Raw genomic sequence first — 24656 nt, forward strand, 5'->3', positions numbered from 1 at the left:
GTTTTCCCACACTGTACGTTATATTATTAACTGGGTGTAATTATATAATAGTCTAATTAGCTTAATTAATATAATAAAAATAATAGGACTAGACCAAATTGACTCACGAGAATATCATTCCAAAATAACCAATCAAATTGATCGAGAGGTATGAATCGGATACTCTTTCTTCGGGAAAACTTAACAAAGCTAAGCTAATCTACACTAGTAATAGTAAATAATATTGTAACATACACATTCACTTAGAGGGACTCAACATTAGTATATAATTGACCAAAAATGTAACAGTAGACATCTTTAGGTTAAAATAAAGATGTCTAAAGTCATAAAAAAATCTCTAATTTTGTAATTGTTTTAAAAAGATTTTACTCGGTCTAGCAACTATCGATGCATAAAATGGACACTTTTCGCATAGCAGACACGTATACCACTTTTTGAACTAGTGCAAGGACCAATTGAGTCCGAATCACTTTGTATCCAGAGATATTAAATTACTTAACTACGGGGTAATATACAGTAGAAAAAGTACCTTTTTTTGTTCAGTAGAAAAATATACTTTACTTTACTTATGTATGTAATAGCACCCGGGCCGGGCGGCAGTCAAGCCATTATGTACAATTGATCTATCTTAATTTGTCCAAGCTAAGGACTAAGGAGGCCAAACATCAATTGTTATACCATGGATCAAAATTCATATTTTTGAATTAGGGTTCATATTTTTGAACCATAATCTATAATACAAGGTAGATCTGGTCCATCGTATAATTTGCCGCCTCACAACCGCACATGCATGCATCATAATTTCCTTCAACATTTTACAGTTCCACACAGTATGCATTACTACGTACAGTATTAGTTTCAGATTATATTTGCACCAAATTCATATAAACACGTACGGATCATATTAACCGATCACAGCCCGGAAACGAAGGTGACTCCGGTGGACGGCAGCCAGGACGTGCCGGAAATCAAATTAGCGACGGTGAACTTCTCCGCCTCATCTTTTCCGATGGCATGGAACCCCGCCCACCCAACTCTTCCGCCGAGCCCGGCGCCGGCCCCCATATTCGCATACTCCGCGAAGTAGAGCGTTTTCAGGACGGATCCAGAAGCCCCCGGCCACTCAACCCAACCCCGAGACGCTATCTCTCCGTCGATATTCGACTGCATCACCACCGACCTCGAGTACTGCTTCCATGGCCTTCCCAAGAAAGAATTGAAGGAATTTCTGACTGGCGAGAAATCCGATCCCACAGTGATCTTACAATTCTGGACCGAAAACCCCGTGTTCTGCCCCGGATCTGACCTCCCGTTGGCCAAGATAACGTTGTAGGCCCCGCCGCTGCGCGGACGCCGGAGCACCAACTGGCAGCTCTGGAACACGGCGGCCGCGTTGCCGAAGATGAAGTCTATGGTGCCGTAGATGTCGCATTCCCGGTAGAATTGGCGGAGGGAGAGCGCGTATAACGAGTCCTGGTAGCCCGCGATACTGCACCTGAAGAGGACAGAATGATCGGAAGAAACAGTAAGCGCCACGGCTTGGTGACTTCCGGCACCGGCGGTGTTCTCGAAACCTATGTCTTTCGCAATAAATCCATCGCCACTGATTGCTGTCAAGTAGTTATGAAACAAATGGTTAAATTTTTTTTACTAGGTAAATAATTAATTACCAGGACTATGTGGTCCAATGGTACCCGGGTTGGACTTCCATTTGGAAGATTATGAGTTCGAGCCTTAGTGGAGGCGTTATTGGTTCTTTGTGTTTCAGTAGGTTGAGAAAGTATATGAACAGATACTACAATGTAATAGAGCCAGTAACTTTCAAAAAAATTAATTTGTGTTTCAGTAGGTTGAGAAAGTATATGAACAGATACTACAATGTAATAGAGCTAGTAACTTTCAAAAAAATTAATTAATACAAGTAAAACTCTTATTATTATTATATGCATGTTTTTATAGGGAAGGAAGATAAAAAATAATAATAATAAAAACTGTAATTCACTTATTTATATATATATATATATATATATATATATATATATATATATATATATGTTGGTTTTACGACTCAGAAATAAACGGTTGACACAACATATATAAATCATAAAATAATAGGATAGGAGTAATCATAATATTATAAGTTTGACTTTCTCAATAGTACCTATCGAGTCAAATTTACTTTTTTTTTTTTTTTGGTGATTTAAGGTTTAATTTTATTCTATACATATTCTCGGATAGTGACAGTTGGTTACGGGAAAATGACGAACTTTCTCTGATAATAATACGCGTCTCACCCCATCAATTATGTATGGTGTTTATTACTCTTTGGAATAAGATATGCATGTAAAGGTAGATAACATGCAAAAAATTCAGACATAAAGTCATTATATCACTCTCATTGATATGATATTATTTACGTAGTACGATGAAATTACGTTGTACGAGATTGTAGTTTCACCTCGTGTGAATATGAACATGAAATGAAATGATGAGAGAGAGAACTAACCAAAAGTTGCAGATTCTGGTAAGGAAGAGCCTCCACCCACACTATCATCTCCGGTAATGATAGTGGAATATTTACCGTCTCCAATCAAGGTGATTCCATCTTTCTTCGTACGAATTTTCTCCTTGTAAACGCCAGACTTGACGTAAATCACGAACCGTCCGCCGCCCGCGGCGTTAATGGCCTCCGACACCGTTTTGTAATTCCCGGAACCATCTTTGGCCACCACGGCGTCCGCTTGGATCGTTCCACCGGACGACTCAAGCATCTTCCTATCGCCGGCAGACACCCAGCTCGGAAACCGCCGCTCATCAGTATCCTCAGACAGGTGACGCTCGGCGTTTCTAGTTTCCGGCGAGCTTTTAGTAATCCTATTCGCCAACGCCAGCGCATTGCTGGCCAGCCGGGAATGATAGTCCATAGTCCGGGAAATCTGAGCCATTAAATCGTTCGAAGCGGCGTGATCATCCGCCGAGTCCTTGCAAGTTTGTTGGAAAGTGATGGCCGCGCTTATCCATGTTTGGATATCAGCCTTGTTCTTCTCCGGCGACTCCTTTAGCGCCGCCATCGCCTGGCTCAGCCTCTGGTTCGACATCGTCGTCAACTCATGACAATAACCTATGCCAATAATAACATGTTAGTTAGAAGTTAAAACACCTAACCCACGCCCAGCATATAATATAAAATATATATAGAGTGACAGTCCACTTTTAGTCATTCTTTTAAAGAATATTTCTTTGATGGAGAACGTACCTATGGAGTGTCGGGCGAGTTGAGCCTCAGAGGAGACGAAACGGGAGCTGAGGGACTCGAAATTGGAAACAGGGAGAGTGGTTAAGGAAACAGTACTATTGAGAAGCGCCGACAAAACATCGACATGTCGGTTCTCAGCAGCCGTGCCTGCAAGACGCGACAGCGTCTGGAGACACAGGCTGGGATATCGAGTATATCCACATTGGACACGCACATGATCCGCAGTTGTTGCATCGGCAATTGTAGCAACAACTACTACTAGCCAAAAATACACAATAAAACGACCAACCATAATAACCCAAGTCCCCATAAATCCCTTAAGAAGTGTTTAGACAACACAGAAATTGAATTGTTATTTTTATTTTTAGTTGCTGATAATAATTGTGTGGGAATGGGCCTGGGTATTTATAACAATAAGGTGGCGTTTATGAAGGTGGAAATTGTACTAGTTGGTACGTGGTCAATTTCATTAGAGAAGGCGAGAAGCTAAGGGCGGGCCTGTATATACTATATGGGAGTTTGCATGTCATTATACTATAATTAGCAGTGGGCAATATATGGGTGGTACGTGGATCCCATGTTTTAGGGACACGGTCCTCACCATATGTCCCTTGTCTGCTATACGTGTATATATATATCATCATATTCTCACTTTTGTGCTCTAGTTCTCATCTGATCTCCATCATCATCATCATGGCTGACGTCATATCCAATCTTATTTCCACCATTAGGACATACCAAAAGAGAGATTTTGAATCAGATTTTAAAAAATTAGAGTGAAGTGAAGAAAAGAGAGAGGGGAGAGAGAAAATATGGATGATCTTGTAAAAATGGAGATTTTGCAGAAATAATAGGTTCTACTATAGAAGAGAAAGATGTGCCTTACACGTGAGGCGCAATTCTCGCGCTCAGGTTGGCGCGCGCCCGTAAATATATCTTTTTTTTTTTTGTTTTTTTGTTTTTTTTTTTTAATTTTCAAATTTTGATATTTTTTTCACAATTAACTAGTATATACCAGATAATTAAGTATCAATAACCAGTACAATCTTCTACACATGCATAATTGTACCAGACCAGACTAACACAACATTGATATCACTAATCAGGGTTAAAGTTTCTTTATATATATTTAAAAATTAAAGAAGGGCGGCTATTGCTCAAGTAGTGTAGGCAAACCTCTTAGCTTGCCACGACTTGTGACCAATGAAACCCCATCATTCTGTAGCTTTTTGTATTCTTGCATTTCATCAAGAATATTCATACATATTTACAATTTACTGACAGTGATATGAAAATGAACTTCTATATAATTTCCAGGAAATGCCCTGACGATGTAAAATCAGGTCCCCCGCAACGAAAGCGAATAACTATATAAAATTCTAATTGCAATTTTTTTATTTTTTATTTTGCAAAATAATAATAATAATAATTATTATTATAATTTAAAAAGCAGCAACTTGTAGCAAATGATATTAGGACGATGAGAGACTAAATGACAGAATAACCCATCCAACAGAAAATTAAAACTTGGATAGGGTAGATGAAAACTTTTTACAAGCAATTGGCTTGTTCTTTTCGACAATGACATGTTCTTAGCAGCCTCATTTATAGGACCACTGGATATAAATTTTTCCCTTCTATCAACACTCTTATTTTCACTTCTTGTTCCAAGAAACAAAGTGGTAGAAGACGAACTATTTATATCTTATCATATGGAATTTGACTAGCCACGTACAATATCCATATTCAATATGAGGTTAATTGCCCAATTCAATGTAAAGGTAAATTACAAAGTTAGTGCATTATCTTAACACCCATAGGTTATAAGAAATAATGCCTAACCATTCACCAATAAGCTAAGTTACATGAACTTTGAAATTCAATAGGATAAATATAATATTTATATAATAATAAAAAATCAATATTTTGAAATCAAACCAATTGTTGTTATAAATGGTAGTTGCTTTGATAATCATAAAAATTTAAGTTTAACTCCATATGAGAACTACTTATTAGCCTTCTTGCTTTTTGCACGGTCAGCTATGAACAACTTAATATTAATTTATCTCCTTGTGATTATTTGTCAGCAAGAATCAAAATGAAAGTTTCACTCGTAGAGTTGTAGTCTTTTACCGGGTAGCTAGCTAAGGTCACAAAGCGAACATCATCTAAATGACATCTTCAAATAACACTGGTAACCTTTAATTTTCTCGTAAATCAAAGATAAACTTAATTGATACAACTTAGCTTAGGTTGTTAAAATCCTAATTAACTCGAGTTGTACAAGGTATTCTAACATATACTACGTAATATAATATACTGTTGAGAAATATATCATGTAAATGAACTGAACTATATATATATATATATATATATATATATATATATAATAATAATAATAATAATAATAATAATAAATTTATTTATTCGATATTTCTGAGGTTATCTGATGATCTTTTCAACAAGTAACAGCGATCTTAATGTTTATTAGAAGTAGTTTAATCCATGTCACACTCAAGTTATAATCACCTGTTAAGAGATATACTTAATTATTAAAGTTGGATTATTTGTGGGAATTATATTGCCTAGCTATACACTTTAATTATTGGTTGGAGCTAATTAGTTATGAATTGAACAACTTAGACTGATTTACCTCATTGTAATATTTTGACGGCTAAAATCACAAAACTAGTTTCACATAAAATACAAGTTCGAATAACAACTTTGAGCTTTTCTGTAAATCTTAATATATATTATCGGAAAAAAATGTAAATTAAAAAGGCTAGAACAAAGTGTTGGGATACATAATTCTATACTTACCCCAAGGCAAAATCCCCAACCCACATAATTCTATACTTATTCCGATAAATAAGGGTTAATTCCACAAGTGGTCATTTGTCTTTGTTGGCAATTCCAAATTTAGTCACAGATTATTGTTTTTGTCATTTTACATCCCAGACTATCGTTTTTGACACTTTTGGTCATTCTAATTATTTTTTCTATTTTTAGTAATGACACTTTTGTCTCTTCATATTTTTCTTTTGTTATTTTTTTTTTTATTTCAACCGGTTTAATTGGTTTAGAACTTTACTAAAAATCGATTGAAAAATATGGTTACTAAAAGTCAAATGTTACTTAAAGTTCTAAATTAATTAAACCGGTTGAAATCGGGAAAAAAATATGAAGAGACAAAAACGCCCTTACTAAAAATAGAAAAAATCATAAGGGTCAAAAGTGTCCAAAAAACAATAATCTAGGATTAAATTTGAAATTGCCATCAAAGACAACGAATCTCTGGTGAAATTAACTCGATAAATAATTAGCATACTCAACACCTAATACCTATCATATTTATATAGGCCCTGTTTGGTCAAATGGTTGTTAGCTGATTGTGTTAATTAGAGGGTATAAATAGTTGATAATATTAGCTGATTGTAGAAAAGTGTTTGGTAAATTAGATATTAGCTGATAGCTGTTTGGTATAATTTTTTTTCTCAAAAAGTTAATTGAAAAAGTTTCTTTAAGTAGCTTTTTGAATTTTAGCCTTTTGGAGTTGCAAAAAACTAATTAACCAAACATTTATATTAATATTTTAACTAAATCAAACAATTAATAGTGGTCAAATAAGCCAAAATTAGCCTATAAACTATTTTTTTACCAAAGATGGCCATAGTATTATTTTAAGTGAGGGTTGACTCCCAAAAGAAAAATAAGGGAGGATAATATGAAAGAAGGAAACTATTAAGAAATTAAAGAAAGAAAACATCCAAGAAACATATATTAGAGAGATACAATAAAGAGTTAATTCAATTTTTGGCCCTAGATTTGTTAGTGATAATTCATTTTTATCATTTTTTTTTTCAGAATATCCCTTTTTGGTCCTAATATTATTGTGACAACCATTATTTTTGGTCCCCCATTAACAAAATTGTTTAAATTCTGTAAAATACAAGGGCATTATGATTTTTTAAAAAGAAATACAAATACAATTATAGCGGGTCAACCCATGCACTTTGTATAAAAAAAGATTAAAATGTCTTGGTATTTAACAACTTTTAACGATTTTATTGACGAGGGACCAAAAATGAATAAATGATCATGCTACAATAATACTAGAACTAAAGAACTGAAGACGGATGTTCTAAAAAATTAAAGGAAAAAAAAAAACTAAAAGTGGACTGTCACTCCAAGAAAAAAATTAAATTAACTCAATATGAGAATAAAAATAATTTCATTAATCAGTCATAATACAGTCACTCCCATAATTGAATAAATTAATTTCCGCCATTAAAGCATATCAACGCTATACTTAACGTAACCCAAAAAACTATTGTGGCAACTGGCAAGATTATATTAACAAGTAAAAAGGGTCCCATGCATGGCAATTTTGGAGTTATGGATTCTCCAATGATCTTTTCTATACACTATAGCCTATAGGAACCCCAACGAGATAGGGATGGAAACCAAAGATAATACTCCTACCTGCCAGGTCAAGTCCCTAATTTTTTTAATAATAATAATAATAATAATAATAATAATAATAATAATAATAATAATAATAATAATAATAATAATAATATTTGTAATTATGTATCAAAGGATAATGTTCAATTCTTTCAAAAAGACTGTCTCTAGAAAATTTGAAAGGCTAAGATGGGTGATTAGGAATTGTGCATTATCCATTCACAAAAGTGCTTAATTATTGGAGATTGGAGAAGGATTTGTCGATACTAATTAGACAGTGGTGATGCACATACAAGACGTTAACACTGACATTTAATGCATATATATATATGGACGCATTATATATCATCACACACACATATACATATATAGTCTTAACACTCCTTTTTGGTACTTGACATGTACTCATCGAGGCAGGTTACGTCATATTATATTCGTAACTTATCAATTAAGATTCTTCCTGCATACTTCCACACTTATAATCCCTCGCATAACATTCACACACTTCACATCACAATAGGTTAAAAGAAAAGGAAAAAAGGGTCAAATACGCTTAAATTATATACGAAAATGAAAAAAAAAAAAAAAGACTTTAAAACTATAAAAAAAAATTTAATAAGAGAAATTCCTCAATTTGATACATTTGAGTTGATAGCTTAGCTTGATAAATTGAATAAAGTGGTAGAAGTTATGATTAGGTTTACTCAAGGAAGCACGGGAGATTTAGAGATTTTTGACGAGTCTCTGACAACTTTAACAGGGTGTTTGGTTGGAGGAATTTTAAATTCCCTTCCCACTTAATTCCCACCTAATTTTAAAGACCATTAAATTCCGTAGTTTGGTTGGAGGGAATTGCAATTCCCCCATTTTCATGGAATTAAAATCTCATGTCCCCCCGGTATTTTAATTTCTGGGAAAAAAAGATAGTGATGAGTCAAAATTACCCATTCCTTTTTTAATCTAAAATTAATGTCTAACAACAATAATAGACATTTTTGACTTTATACTACTTATTCCCTTTCAATTCCCATGTATACCAAACATTGGAATTGAAATTTCTAGTAATTCTATTCTTGTCAATCAAACACTGAAATTTAAATTCTCACTTTATTCCCAATAATTCAACTCCCATGAAATTACAATTCCTTTCCCACATAATTCCCCCCTCCAACCAAACGCCCTGTAACTTGTTGGCTATCATGTAGGTTGACAATTATGGCATCTCTCGTCCTATGATGGAGGTTATTGTGACGAACTAGCTTAGTTTCGTTTCAGGGTGTTCTAATTTTTCTTGATGTTAAAAAAGAAAAATTCATCAATTGACCGGTAAACTCAGTGTGATAACTAGTAAAATGTGTTGTTGTGGATTTTTTTAATCAAAAATTAATTTTAAAAAATAAGAATTGCATGCTTCTATAGAAAACATTTCTTTTTCTTTTCTATTTATATACTTTATTTTTAATTAGTTTATGTGAATTAAAAAAAAAAATACTTCTAGAGTTTTGAATACAAATATTTTTGAAAAAAAAAAAAAGAAGCAATAGTATAGGTAATTGGTTAAACAATTCAACTGCATCAAATTGAGAAGTTGAGGTATCTAATTAAAATGTTTTATAGTTTAAAGCCTAATTACTTTATACCTATATTTTAAGAGTCTACTTGATAATTTTCCAAGATTAAATAATATTCTTAATTTTGAACATTATTTGTTGGAATTGTCTTGTTGACCTTCTTTATTACTTCTTATTAATTTATGTTGTGTTCTTTTCCTGTGTGTTTGTTTGCTTCTTTTCTTTCTTTTTTGTTTTTTTTTTTTTTTTGTTTTTTTTTTTTTTGTTTACATAATTCAGTTAATTAATTGGACTTTATTGAAGTTGTGTATGCTAACAAAAGTTAATAGTTGAAAAATAATTAAAATAAGAAATGTTTGATAAAATTAAATATTAGAGAAGCTAATAAATAATTAAAATTGATCGATCAACTTAATTGCGACTTAAACCTCCTTGTGTGCATGTCCAACTTACTTTCGGTCTATGCCCACAAAATATAACAATTAAACTTAAATTTTAAATAAAAAAATTGTTAAAATTAATTTGACTTTCAAGGAACACTTAACTACATGGAATGTGTTATCAACCATCTAAAAAGAAAAAAAAAAAAAAAAAAAAAAGAGCTTATTTTAATTAGCCTTAATTGGAAAACTACTTTTTTTAATATTCATAAATGAAATTGTCGAGGGGACCAAAATGTAGTGGTGGAAATAAGTCTAAACATCTTTTTTCTTGAAAATTAGAAAAGAAATGAACTTGTTACGGACATGCGTGTGTGTATATATACAATATGTGTGTGTGTATATATATCAATTGTTATACAATGGACCATGGTCCACAGTGCTATATATATATAGATCATGGTCGTCAAATGAAATTGTAGTAAAATTAAAATGATACTTTAGTATTGTTATAATGAAACTAGTGCGCGTAGAAAATGAACCTAAAGAGCTCATTCAACAACGTAATTTTCAAATGAAACTGTAGTATAATTAAAATGGTATTTTAGTGTTGCTATAATAAAACTAGTGTATGGTGAAAAATGAAACTAAATCAAGAGTTATACAAATATACAATAACATATATATTGTCAAATGAACCTAGAGTGTAATTAAAATAATACTCTAATATTACTATAATTAAATAGTGTGTGTAGAAAATGAATCTACAAAATAGATCTCATGCAATAATGTATATTGTTAAATAAAACAGTAGTTGAATTTAAATGATGCTTTGGTATTGCTATAATGAAAATAGTGTGCGGAAAATTAAAAAACAAAAAAACAGTACAATATTATCAAATGAAACTGAAGTATAATTAGAATGATACTTACTCCATAGACCACACTGCTAAATGGCCATGATCCACAATTAAAAAATTGTCGTGTATATATATATGATGGAGATATTGGAGTCGATCCAAGAATGATCCAAGCCCAATAAAATTACCCGAGAGCTCAAAGACAAGTGAGAAACCCGGATGGAGGAGGGCTGTTATGGCGGATCACCCAAGTAAGTGGTGGGCTGTTCGGTGGGACGGACCGTTCGGACATACGACGAAAGAGGGTAGAGCACTGTGGTCCACGCACCTGTCCGCGACGTGCGACTCTAGGAGTATTATAAAGGGGTTTTGGAGGGGGTGGGGGCCTCCTTCCCAATGGCATCATCATTAGTTCTCCTTCTTTCTATTTACATTCATGGTTTACACAGTTATGTGGACTATGGTCCACACAATAATTTATTTATATATATGTGTGTGTATAGGTACTTTCTGTCAATTCTTGCGGGTGCACTTTCCCGTCGTCATTTCTTTTCGTTGCTTTTTGACTTGGATGTAACCACTTTAACAAGTGATACTGATCGATGTAATGTAAAGAGAACAATAGAGCCTGTGTATGAGTTATATGAGTATGTATATCCCATATTCACATTTTCTAATTATTTCATAGTTAATTAATTACTTCATATTAATCAACGTTGATTAATTAGCACTCCCACAGTGACAAACCCCATGTCTGCGCTTACGTTGGCTGTTCATCATCATCCTAAGAATGATAATGGGATAATTGGATATGTGTTCCACACTCCACGTGTACGGTAGTTTGTGTATTACTATATTATACTACTAGACATACTTAATTTTTGTTTATTTTTATTTTGAGAATTAGAAATAAATTATTAGGTAGAACCCAACAAGATCAAGTGATATATATATCAGCCAAGTTAAAGTGGGACTGTGGGACTGTGGGACTCAAAATTATAAGGACCATATAAGTCAAGACTACTATAGTTTGAACTAAATTACCTATTCTATGTTGGAATTTTTAGCTAAAAATGGCATTTTGAGTGATTATTTTGTGGTACAAATATATGTGAGTCCACTTTCGATTTGGGTCGGGTCAAAGTGGATTCGGGTTCTTCGTAGTGAGACGAAGAATTTGATATAATGTACGCTCAAAATGGGTAATAGGTGAATGAGAAATTGATTCTCAAGGTGAACCTATTTGAGAGAAGCCGAAATCTTAAGCTAATTGCTAATTAAATTAGCAATTCGTTATTAAGCTTGTTTCGTTGTACACGAGGTGTGCAAGAAAGTAAGCTTGATTAAGCTTAAGTGTTGTGGTTAAGCTTTGATAGCTTAAAGAATGATTAAGTTTGAAAGCTTAATCAGTGAATTGGGAAAGTGAACTTTCGTGCTATGCTTTGTGCATGGACGAAAGTTGTGCACGAATGGAGCTTAAGCTTTGGATTCCAAAGCAGCTCATTTCGTGTTGTGGATTCGGTGTGCACGAGTCAAATGCTATAATGCATTGATTCGTGCTGCATCGTTTCGGTGCTTGCGGACCACTCGGGTGTGGTTTCCGGTCCCAATTTGTTAAACCTTCGGGTTTGTATGGACTTCTCGGTCACTCAGATATTTTGAAACGGGTCGTTATGGTCGGTACGAATTAATCGCGTATTAAGTTCGTGACCGTTGATATTATTTCGATAATAAGTATGACCGTTTCAAACGTTATTATCCAATTATTAAATCTTGGATTTATGATTGGATTAATGGCCATTATAATGTTTTAATTCCTTTTTCCCTTACAAATAGTTGTGAATGTTGGCAGAATGTTTTTTTCACTCCGGTTTTTGAAACAAAAAGAAAACTTTTGTTTTTGTTTTCTCTCATCTCTCTTCTCATTTACAAAGGGAAATTTCTGCCAACATCTTCCGTAAAACATTGGAGTGCTCAGCTTGTGTTCTAGTTCGCCGGGCTTTGGGTTGGAGTGCTCGAACGCCAAAGTCGTAGTCCGTTTTATCCTGGGAGATTGACGCCACAACGATCCTAGCACCCTCGGGAGGTGGCGAATCGGTTTTAAGGAGAGTGTGTGTACACACGACTCGGGCTTCCTCTGCTTCATCTTTCTTCTCGTTGGGTTAAAACCACAGGTTAGAAACCCGTTCTTGCTTTTATTTTGTTCTTGGTTTCGGACCAAGTGGTGGGATTAATCTTAAATATATTAAATCCTTGTACTAGTTTTGTACTAGTTGTGGTGGGATTAATTTCGTGGAAATTAAGTCCCGTGTACTAGTTTCGTACTAGTTGTAGTGGGATTATTTTGATAAAATAAATCCCTAGTTGGTTAATATATATATATATGAGGTATATATATATATATATATATATATATATATATATATATATATATATATATATATATATATATATATATATGTAATTTTGGCTTCGTACCAAAATTGGTTGGAATTAATTTTCTATAAATTAAATTCCTTTTTTTCGGGACAAATATATATTTTATATATATGTTGTGTATCGATTTATTCACCAATTTCCAACAATCTTAAAACCGAGTATTTCTTGGTGATTAAATCGATGGATTCCACAAGTGGTGGAAATGTGAATGTTGCTCGTGGTGCACATTCGATTGGTCGGATCGGCAATGTAGTTGCACAATCCGAAACCCCGGTGAACTTTGGTTCGGAGATCGGTGGTGGCATCAAAGGGTATATCCCTACGATGAAGGTACATGGGACGGTGCCTTGTGGATTGGTCGAAAGACCATGGAAATTCAAAGAAGTTGAATTTTGAATGGTGGCAACTTAAAGTGTTGTTCAGCCTAGTGGTTCTCGGCATGTCATGGTTCTTGACCGAGATGGTTCCTAGTGGAAAGGAACATGAGTCTAACGCTCAAACCGTTAGCATAGTAAGGATTTGGAAAATTTTGGTTTTTCCTATGCCTAAACTATGTTTTAATGGCTTGTGTGACTCGTTGTGGGAATCTTTGGACCTGAAGTATAAGAGTGATGACGCTAAGGCAAAAGTGTTTGTCGTTAGCCGATTACTTGAATACAAGATGGTGGATTCCGAGATCGTCCTAAGTCAAGTTGACGAAGGAATGATCGTGAGTGAAGCCTTTCAAGTGGAATCTGGTATCCATCTGTTGCCTTTGGGCAGAAAGGACTTCAAGAAGCAATTCCACGGAAAATGCTTAAATGGCTTAACGGCCATAGTGGTATGTAACAAACGTGTTGCATGGTTGAAATCTCGTAAAGGACTTCGGTTCTAGATTTCAAGTATAGTCAATTTGTCAAAATTGGGATGGCTATATAATCGTGAGCGTCAAAGCTCAAATGTGTTGAATATTTTAAATAATATTCTTAATACGATTATATAAGCTTGATTCAACTAGTTGGAAAATTTGGTTGATATAATCTTGTTAATTGTGTGAAAATTAACTTGATTAAAGATACCAAATTGTACTAGTATGAAATTAATTTGTGACAAATGACAGAAGTGTTGGGACAACAAAATAAATCTTGAACCACCTAACTTGCGAGTAATGGTGTAATGATTTATAAAGTTGTCACTATTGTGGATTAAGACAAGGTTTTGTCTAATTTTGGAATGAAGGCTAGGGTTAATTACTAATTGGGCTATAAGCTCGGTGTAATAACCGTAATTAATAAGAACATTATTAATTGGTCTTGCCTGGTTGGGTCTTCGTGTTTGTGGCACGGTAGACAAGGTCATGGTAATTTTGAATCTATATGTAGATTAATTAGCATGGACCATATTCCAAATTTTATGATAAGCACAAATATGATATTTGTGATGTGGCAAAACCACCGAGAAGTGAAGTGCACATCTCGGGTCTGAGAAGTGCTAGAAGCACCTCTAGGCCATGTGATTGAGAAGTAAACGTACATTTCGGTCATAGGCGAGTTATCGAGAAGTGGAGGTACATAACCTTCGGGTGACATCTTGGATGTACTTCTCAGAGTATCAACGATAGCACTCAATAGTGCTAAGTGAATTTTGCTTGAGAGCAAAAACGATGTCGTTGATAAATTTATTCTTTATAAGAATAAAGTGGAAAACCAACTTAATCGTGGAATTAAGGCGGTTAGAAACGATCGATGTGGTGAATATGAAACACCTATTGGTGATTTCTGCGCAAGCATTGGTATCGTACTCGAGCGTACGACACGGTATTCACTTCAATCGAATGTTGTTGCCGAACATAAATATCAAGACGTTGGTAAGTTCGGGTCTACCTCAAAATGTGTGGGGTGAGACAAGACTTTGGACAAGTAAGTACCTTTTAAATAAGGTTACCCACATGAAACTCGATAAGGCTTCTTATGGGTTATGGGTACGTAGGAAGCTTTCCTACCAATAGCTGAAATGTGGGGGTGTCTTGCCAAAGGCGTTTTTTTGGTTCTTAGTACACGAGTCCTATGTTTTGGACGTACATAAGAACACCATAAATTGAATCAAGAAATTCATCGTTCTTGGAAGATGTGTTTTTGAAGGTTCAATAAAGGACCTAGCACGTTGAAAGGAACTTTTGGCGTAGCTATGGTTAGAGGTTATGAAAGAGAACCCGAGCTCGAAGCTAGACGTAGCAAGAGAGCTAGGATTGAAAAATCCTTTGGTCCATATTTTCTGACGTACATGTTAGAATGTGATGCGCATATTCTAACTTGTTTACAAGAAAATGAACCAGATTTTCTGACATGGTTGTTAGAAAATGAGCCTCGAACATATGTAGAAGTGGTGACTTCTACAGATGGACCAACACGAGAGAGGCTACCGAGGTGAAGTAGATTCTATCTTAAAGAATCATACTTGAAACTGGTTGTTCTTCCTCCGGGTTGTAAAACCTCTGGATCTTAGTGGATCACGTGTCGGAAGATAAAAACTGGTTGGTTATATTGAAGTAAATGGCCGGGCGTGTAATTGTAGATTACATGCAACACGAGAGCCACGGTTACTTCGATATATATTCTCTTGTGATGAGAATGAAATCCATTAGAATGATACTTGCCATAGCTGCTTAGCGAGACTTGGAAGTTCATCAAATGGATGTGGAAAATCACTTTCTTAATAGACATGGAACGACCTGAGGGTTTTGTGGTTCCATGCTATAGAAAGAAAGTGTGTGATTGGTGAAATCGTTGTATGGTTTAAAACAATTGCCTAAGGATTGGCACGTGAAGTTTGATCATGCAATGATAACCAACGAGTTTAGTATAAACGAAAGTGAAAAGTGTGTCTACGTAATGGATACGATAGACGGTGATATCATTATTTGTTTATACACGATAAACTCATCGTGGGTAGTAACGATCAAAGGATCAATTCTACCAGGAACATGTTAAATTTGAGATTTGACATGAGAGGTGTGAGTTTGGCAGATTTAATCTTCGAGATTAAAATCGTGAGAAGACCATATGGTCTCGTGTTAAGCCAATCTCATTGTGTGATTGAATCCTTGCAAAGGATGATAATCAAGTGGCTTGGACACCATTAGATACTAACGTACAACTAGCCAATAATCACGGAGTTTGTATTTCTCACGGAGAATACATCCAGAATATTGGTAGTTTAATTGTATCAAATGGGTGGTACTACGACGGATATTGCCTTGTGGTTAAAAAACTCGGTAGACATACGAGTAACCCTAGTGATACGCACTAGAAGGCAATAGTGGAAGTTATGAGATACTTAAGGTATGCTCGTGACTTTGGACTGCACTACGTGGGATATCTAGCTGTATTTGGAAAATATAGCACGTTAAAAGATATCAAAGGACATTAAATCCATTGAAGGCTACGTGTTTACGTAGGCCAGTGCAGTTGGTTGTATGGAAATTCTCGAAACGATTTGTGATAGCTAAGATCCATGACGAGATCAAAGTGGATTCGGGTTCTTCGTAGTGAGACGAAGAATTTGATATAATGTACGCTCAAAATGGGTAATAGGTGAATGAGAAATTGATTCTCAAGGTGAACCTATTTGAGAGAAGCCGAAATCTTAAGCTAATTGCTAATTAAATTAGCAATTCGTTATTAAGCTTGTTTCGTTGTACACGAGGTGTGCAAGAAAGTAAGCTTGATTAAGCTTAAGTGTTGTGGTTAAGCTTTGATAGCTTAAAGAATGATTAAGTTTGAAAGCTTAATCAGTGAATTGGGAAAGTGAACTTTCGTGCTATGCTTTGTGCATGGACGAAAGTTGTGCACGAATGGAGCTTAAGCTTTGGATTCCAAAGCAGCTCATTTCGTGTTGTGGATTCGGTGTGCACGAGTCAAATGCTATAATGCATTGATTCGTGCTGCATCGTTTCGGTGCTTGCGGACCACTCAGGTGTGGTTTCCGGTCCCAATTTGTTTAACTTTCGGGTTTGTATGGACTTCTCGGTCACTCAGATATTTTGAAACGGGTCGTTATGGTCGGTACGAATTAATCGCGTATTAAGTTCGTGACCGTTGATATTATTTCGATAATAAGTATGACCGTTTCAAACGTTATTATCCAATTATTAAATCTTGGATTTATGATTGGATTAATGGCCATTATAATGTTTTAATTCCTTTTTCCCTTACAAATAGTTGTGAATGTTGGCAGAATGTTTTTTTCACTCCGGTTTTTGAAACAAAAAGAAAACTTTTGTTTTTGTTTTCTCTCATCTCTCTTCTCATTTACAAAGGGAAATTTCTGCCAACATCTTCCGTAAAACATTGGAGTGCTCAGCTTGTGTTCTAGTTCGCCGGGCTTTGGGTTGGAGTGCTCGAACGCCAAAGTCGTAGTCCGTTTTATCCTGGGAGATTGACGCCACAACGATCCTAGCACCCTCGGGATGTGGCGAATCGGTTTTAAGGAGAGTGTGTGTACACACGACTCGGGCTTCCTCTGCTTCATCTTTCTTCTCGTTGGGTTAAAACCACAGGTTAGAAACCCGTTCTTGCTTTTATTTTGTTTTTGGTTTCGGACCAAGTGGTGGGATTAATCTTAGATAGATTAAATCCTTGTACTAGTTTTGTACTAGTTGTGGTGGGATTAATTTCGTGGAAATTAAGTCCCGTGTACTAGTTTCGTACTAGTTGTAGTGAGATTATTTTGATAAAATAAATCCCTAGTTGGTTAATATATATATATATGAGGTATATATATATGTAATTTTGGCTTCGTACCAAAATTGGTTGGAATTAATTTTCTATAAATTAAATTCCTTTTTTTCGGGACAAATATATATTTTATATATATGTTGTGTATCGATTTATTCACCAATTTCCAACATTCTAATACCTAGCTCCTGACCAAATATGAATGAAATTACACGACAACTCAAATTAGCTGACAATTATTAATAATTTCAAGATAAAACTCTAAAAATATACTTCGTAATAAATTACATACCTTTATACACTAATACACCAACATGAATATATTGAATTAGTTAGCCTAGGTGTAGGTCTCTTCTTCTCCCAAAACGTTGAATCCCCAACCTCAAGGATCCTCCACATCCAGCTCGACAGAGCATTTGAGAAGACATAAATCACAGTGATTCAATAACTCAGCAAACATGATCAAATGCGGATGCGAACCAGGGATCTACCCACTTTAAGCATAATCTTCACAATGCCGAAATTTGAAATTCATCACTTGATATGGGGATATGCATGCTCAAATTTTTAACTTATTAATGCATATCAATTAGTTCTCCGCTTACCCTTGGTTTACGCGCCCTTCCCACTCCTAGGAACCATTCAATAAGGCAAAATCTGATTCGAACCCATAACGGATACCAAATTGAAGCATGTGATCATCTCAACTAAAAATCTAAACTTATAATTCGATTGCACATTTATATTTATGGCTCTGTTTGGCAAACCTAGCTGAAAAGCTATAAGCTCGGAGCTGAAAGCTGAAAATGAGCTGAAAGTTGAAAAACTATAAGCTCGGAGCTGAAAACTGAAGAGCTGTTAAGCTAGCTGTTATGATTGAAAGTGTTTGGTAAAATTAGCTTTTTGATAAGCTGATAAATGTAAAAAGACTAAAAAGGACATCTTCATAAAATTTAAATTAGTTTGTTTACATATTAAAATTTAAAATTTTATTTAAAAAAAAATTAACATTTTGAAATAAAACTATTAGCATAATCATGATCTTGCATCTCATAATGAAGTAGCAATATTGTTGCAAATCTCATAACAATAATAATAATAATAATAATAATAATAATAATAATAATAATAATAATAATAATATTTGCGGTGAAAAGTAAAAGTTGCGGATAAAGGAGAAGAGAAAAGGGTTTTAATTAGGAAGGGTAAATTATGTCATTTCTTTAAAATAATAAAGATAAAAATGGAAAAAAAGTTAGGAAGCTAGGAGCTTATTTTGAAACGCTACCTTAGGTAGCGTTCCAAAATAAGCTCTTATTTTAAGCTAGGAGCTTATTTTGAAAACATTACCAAACAGAGCTTATAGCTTATTAGTAGCTTAAAATAAGGTATAAGCTCCTAAATAAGCTCTGCCAAACAGAGCCTATATATTATATGTGCAACAAACCCGACAAAATAATGGCAGGGTGACTCAATATCCTCTGTACTCGATCCACAAAATTAAAAGCCTTAACATATATAGTTTATAGTTTCACTCAACGTCAATTTATAAATCACAAAAATAATCTTTCTGGGCTTGACATATATAAATGTGTGGATTCTCTCATTCTCCTATACTGCCCTGCAACCCAAATAGGGTATGAGGGCAGTGATATGAATACAAAACTCATGCAACTCGAAATGCATAATCATTTCAGGGTATGTAGTATACAACAGGTGGTAATGTTGAAATATAAATGCATTTCAAGAAGTTGCAAATGGATCATCGCAACAAAGAAACTTCTTGATTGAGTTATTAGTTGGTGAGGCCCAAATGAACCGGACATTCTAAAGCCTTAACCCAAGTATCTCCTTGTATGAAGCTCTCAACCGTGTATCTCGTGGCCTCATCTTTCTTAATGGCGCCCTGGTATCCGGGCCATTTCACCCGTTTCAATAGGGTCGAGCCCGGCCCGGTATTTTGGTACTCGGCGTAGTACAGCGTCTTCAGCGCAAAATCGCCTTTCCACGGCTTCCATCCCTCGGGTTCGATTAAATCGCCGATCTCCGTTTCCATGACGATCGTTCTGGAATATTCCTTCCACGGCCGCCCCAAATAGCTCTTGAATTTCGCCTTATGGGGGACGAGATGGTCGTCCGCCAAAATTTGGCAGTTCTGCAGCACGAATCCGGTGGTTTGGCGCTTGTCCGTCCGTCCTTGCGCCGTCACGGTGTTCTGCTGGTTTTCGATCGGCTTCCGCACGACCATCTCGCAGTTCTGGAAAACCGCCGCCGCGTTGCCGAAAATGAAGTCGACGGTGCCGGTGATGTAGCATCCTCGGTAGAACTGCCGGTGAGTGTGAACGTAGAGCGTCTCTTGGTAGCCTTCCATACGGCAATTTAGAAACACTGATTTATCTGCTTCCACTCTCAGCGCCACCGCTTGGTGCTTCTCCGGCCCCGCTGTGTTCCGGAATCCGATGAATTGTGCCATGAACCCTTCTCCCACAACAGCTGATCGATGTAATTATACCCAAAAAAAAATTAAAAATTGTATTTCATAATATATACCATCAACTTTTAAATAAAGTATCAAATCATGTCTTGTGACTATATCCTGCAAAATCAGCCTAAGTTGTTCATTCACCAAGGATAAAACAACTTAGATTGCGAAGTCAAATGGGATAATTAAATCAGTCTAAGTTGTGTAGTCATTTTGTAACCTTAACAGGACCACAATAAGTAATCCATTTTTGTTACACATAGCTGATTTGCTCAAACAAAAATTGCTTTGATTGAGAATTAAGCTTGTAACTTTGTGATTTATAAGTTATCAACTTGATCAATTTGGCTGGCTGGAATATCACAAAGAATCCATTTTCTACTTACCAAAGGTTGCAGTTTGGTATGTGGAAAGTCCATCTGCCAAGCTTTTCTTTCCAGTGACTATAGTCTTCTGAGATCCATCACCATACATGGTTACATTTACCATCTTTTTCGTCACTACTACGCTTTCATCATAAATTCCTGCTTTGACAAAAATTACGTACCTGCAATCATGCATATCATGTTTCAGCTGCAGGTTTAGTATACTAACAGAATATATAGTTAATGCCATGCATGCATGGAAGGTACGCACGTACCGTCCTTTGTACTTCGCCGGCATTGCCTTTAGTGCTGCATTAATGGTGGAAAATTTTCCGCTACCGTCTTTTGCGACGGTGGCGTTGGGGGGTTGCTTGGGAATATCGGCCTTTAGCATTCTGCGTTGTTCATCGTTCATCCATTCAGGGACCCCGTCGGCTAAAAGGCGTCGCTTGGCGTGAGATTCTGAGGGTTCGAACGTGGAAAGGACTGAAGCGAGCTGGGAGACAATGGCGAGAGCGTTGCTGCCGAGTTCCTTGGCGGTCTTGAGGGATTTCTCCATCGCCGTCTTTTCTTCGCCGTCCGGGAACCCGTCAATGCACGTGTCTTGGTAGGTCATGACGGCGCTCAACCAGTTGTCGAGATCGGCGGCGTGCGAGGAGAAATTTCCGATTTTGTCTCCTTTGATGCTTGCAATGGCGGTGTCGAGATCGTCCTTGGCGTCCTTGAGGAGCTCGGCGCAATCCTTCGCCGCCGCCTTCTTCAGCGGCGTGTCTTGCTTGACCTCGCCGGATTTTTTGACTGCTTTGTCCATCTCTTTCCCCGCCGCCACCATTGAAATCCTAAGAAGCTCCTTGGGTTTTTTCGGGGCGGAGTCGTCATCCTCCCCCGCCGTCGAAAGGGTACGCTCGCACGTGTCCTCGAAATCCGTCCCGTGGCACAACGCTTTGACGGACTCGCCGACGGATTTCCCCGAGTCCAACGGCGTGGTCTTGGATTTCGTCCCTGACCTTTTATGGCCGTCGTCCTTTTCCATGACCATCACAAAATAGAAGACCGCAGCAGCGAGGGCGACGAGGAGGATGAGAATGAGAACAACCGCAATGGCGATTTTCATCTGGAGCTTCTTCCTCCTCTCGGCTTTGCGCCGCTCGGAGATGAGGTCAAAGTCTTGGAAAGCCATGTCGGGGGGACGACGGCGGCGGCAGGTCAGATCGTCAATCTGCCTTGGATCACAAACTAAGGCAACCCAAGGCAGATCATAAGCGAAGCGGTAGAAAATGGGTTGGGAGGTATGGCTTTTGTTGAAGGGTTGGGAGCCATGATTTGTGTGTATGTCTGGTGGAGTGGGACTGGAGTACTGGAGAAATTGTAGGAGTGCAGAGGCAATGGATTATTCAGATCCTAGTGCCTTGGATCACAATAAAAATGTTGTTTTCTTTATCATAAAACTAATCACAACATGTTAATGTTCCCCTCCCTATGCCATGAAACCGTGTCCACCTTGCAAGTTGAACATGCATGGTTCTATATTCATAATTATAAAACTCTATGTTCCTAATTTTTGAGGTTCATATTCACAATTATTAAACTCTATTTTCACAATTATAAAACTCTATGTTTACATTTACAAAACAAAATGTTCATAATTATAAAATTTTATGTTCATAATTTTTGAACTTCATATTCACAATTATTGAACATTATATTCACAATTACAGAACTCTATGTTCATAATTATATAACTCTATGTTCATAATTATAGAACTATATGTTCATAATTTGTGAACTCTATATTCACAATTATGACAATTTTAGAAGTGCGTCTACCTTACAAGATGGACACGATTTCACAATATAATTTGCGGACATTTATCGCAAATTATGTTGTGAAAACGTGTTCACCATGCGCATAGTGAACACAGGGATAGATCCATAATTTCTATGCTGTAGATTCTTAACATCTATACTGTAGAAATTATGAATCTACAGTATAGAAATTATGAATCTATAAATTATGAATCTACAGTATATATGTTATAAATTTACAGTATAGAAATTATGAATCTACAGCTTAGAAATTATGAATCTACAGCTTAGAAATTATGAATCTATCACGTGTTCACCATGTGTATGGTTTAACGTAACTATTGGGCATTTATCGAACCCATTGATTTCTAATATTTATATTTCAAATTAAAGGACTTTGTTAACGGTCCAATTGGTTTTATTCATTCAACAAGTTCATTACCCGAAATTGTAACTCAATTTAAGGTGGGCCTAATCCAACAAAATCATCAGTAATTAAAAAGATTACTAATCAAACGTATTGAATTGAAGTTTTTATTTGGGCTCCTAGCCCGTTACATATCGCTTATTCTTTTTTCTCACACCCAAACATTAAATTAGTATGCGTCAAAATTGAAACTGCTGTCAGATTTCATTCGCCTATAAAATGTATCAGTCATGGCATAGCAACAAAAAACAACAGACAATCTTGACTATAATACAACCACGAAAAGTTGAGCTTCATTGTTGTTTGGTAGCTCACCGCGTAAATCTATGAATATCTTTGTTGATGTTAATATACACGATTAAAATTGACCAATTATGCATTTATTTGATAATATTAAGAAAAAAACAACTTTGTTGATGTTAATGTACACCGTTATAATTGACTAATCATGCATTTGTTGAATAATATTTATTTATTAAGTCAAACACATTATGCTCAGACATGTAGTGACATATTCCATATAGGAGGTCATGAGATCAAACTTCAGTGGAGGCGTTGTTAATTCTTTGTGAGAGTCTTGCATATATGTGTTGATGGTAATAGGCAAGTTGAACTAAAATAAGTAAAGTAAAGGGATATATCTATAGTTTAACAATTGAGTGAATAAACTTAAATATGAGTCACCCAAATGACCAATTTACTCTCACTCCCTTTTACACTACCTGGCAAATACAAAATTAGAGCCTAATTGAAAAAAGAATTCGATAAATATTATGTTTTAAATATTATGTAAAACCGGGACAATAACTAGGAATTGAGTAAATAAATATATACTTATTATTAATACAATTCTAATAATACATATAGTTTACGATTAATAGTAACAAATACAGTTCAAATATGCATTTAATGCATTGGATCGTTCTTGCGCTGGTTGTATTGTCACAAGCTGTTGTTTACTTGTTAGGCACTTTAATACAAATCATACAATGTCACTTTGTCATATTCATAGATCAATGTATGTGCTTGCTCACTCCATTGCTAGAGCTTTAGATTCTCTTTCATACATTTGGTTGTCTTTTATTCCTTATTATATTCAATATTTCTGATTTTTATTTTCAAAAAAAAAAAAAATACACATTTTAAATTATTAATCATAGTTTTACTTACAAAAAGATAAAATTCTGTCGCGTCAAAACGCCTACACCTTGATCTGACAAGATACACATCTTAAATTATTAAACATAAATTTTTATGAAGTACTCCCTCCGTCCCATTTGATGTGTCTTACTTTCCTTTTTTCGTTTGTCCCAAAATAGTGTCCACTTTCCAAAATTGAACATAACTATTATTCTACATTTTCCAATGGGAAATTCTATTTGCACCACCCATTTTGCTATTTACACCCCATATTTAATAGGTATAATAGCTTTATAGGTGGTGCAAATAAAAAAGTGCTATTTGCACCACCTCATTAAATATAGTCAAACATTAATTTTTATTTTTTTATTTAATAATCAATCTCTTTTTTTTTTAAGTTTCTATTTTCAATACATCTTTTTTTTTTTTTTCAATACATCTTTTTTTTAAGTTTTAAAATATAAATTGATTTTCTACTTATCTTTTTATACTGTAAATACTGTAACAATTTTATAAAGATATGTGGGTTAGAGTTCTAACAATTTTGATTTAATTAAAATTTTAATCATAAAATAAGTGGAGGTCAAGGTTTCTAATCATAAAATAAGTCTACTACATGCGTTCCTACACTCTTTCTATTTTGAATTTTGTATTTATGGTTGTCCTTCAGTCTCTGTAGAATAGTTTCCTACAATTGTGTATTCTTTGTAGTATATATTGCTCTATGTACTCTATATTACTCAATAAATTG

The 24656-nt window shown here is 35.3% G+C and overlaps 2 protein-coding genes across 2 annotated transcripts; both read right to left on the minus strand.

Annotated features, from left to right (window-relative positions):
* Window positions 1-611: 611 nt before the first annotated feature.
* On the minus strand, window positions 612-3829 carry LOC109188160 (pectinesterase-like). Its single transcript, XM_019338713.1, has 3 exons — window positions 3257-3829; window positions 2507-3121; window positions 612-1610 (listed from the first exon to the last, which is right to left on the minus strand). The coding sequence occupies exons 1-3, from the start codon at window positions 3564-3566 to the stop codon at window positions 913-915; spliced, it is 1623 nt and encodes a 540-aa protein (XP_019194258.1). The 5' UTR covers window positions 3567-3829; the 3' UTR covers window positions 612-912.
* Window positions 3830-19351: 15522 nt separating this feature from the next.
* LOC109187670 (pectinesterase-like) lies at window positions 19352-21907 on the minus strand. The gene is made up of 3 exons (XM_019337935.1): window positions 20808-21907; window positions 20554-20714; window positions 19352-20178 (listed from the first exon to the last, which is right to left on the minus strand). The coding sequence occupies exons 1-3, from the start codon at window positions 21710-21712 to the stop codon at window positions 19481-19483; spliced, it is 1764 nt and encodes a 587-aa protein (XP_019193480.1). The 5' UTR covers window positions 21713-21907; the 3' UTR covers window positions 19352-19480.
* Window positions 21908-24656: the final 2749 nt, after the last annotated feature.

Source organism: Ipomoea nil, unplaced genomic scaffold, assembly GCF_001879475.1.
Source record: "Ipomoea nil cultivar Tokyo-kokei standard unplaced genomic scaffold, Asagao_1.1 scaffold1421, whole genome shotgun sequence".
Classification (NCBI taxonomy): Eukaryota; Viridiplantae; Streptophyta; class Magnoliopsida; order Solanales; family Convolvulaceae; genus Ipomoea; species Ipomoea nil.

Bases quoted from the DNA above. Each gene is read 5' to 3' on its own strand.
- LOC109188160 (XM_019338713.1), bottom strand. From the start codon at position 3,566: ATGGGGACTTGGGTTATTATGGTTGGTCGTTTTATTGTGTATTTTTGG. The intron at 3,122-3,256 runs GTACGTTCTCCA...TTATTGGCATAG, and splicing joins ACTCGCCCGACACTCCATAG to GTTATTGTCATGAGTTGACG. The intron at 1,611-2,506 runs GTTAGTTCTCTC...ACTACTTGACAG, and splicing joins ACCAGAATCTGCAACTTTTG to CAATCAGTGGCGATGGATTT.
- LOC109187670 (XM_019337935.1), bottom strand. From the start codon at position 21,712: ATGGCTTTCCAAGACTTTGACCTCATCTCCGAGCGGCGCAAAGCCGAG. The intron at 20,715-20,807 runs GTACGTGCGTAC...GCATGATTGCAG, and splicing joins CCGGCGAAGTACAAAGGACG to GTACGTAATTTTTGTCAAAG. The intron at 20,179-20,553 runs GTAAGTAGAAAA...TACATCGATCAG, and splicing joins ATACCAAACTGCAACCTTTG to CTGTTGTGGGAGAAGGGTTC.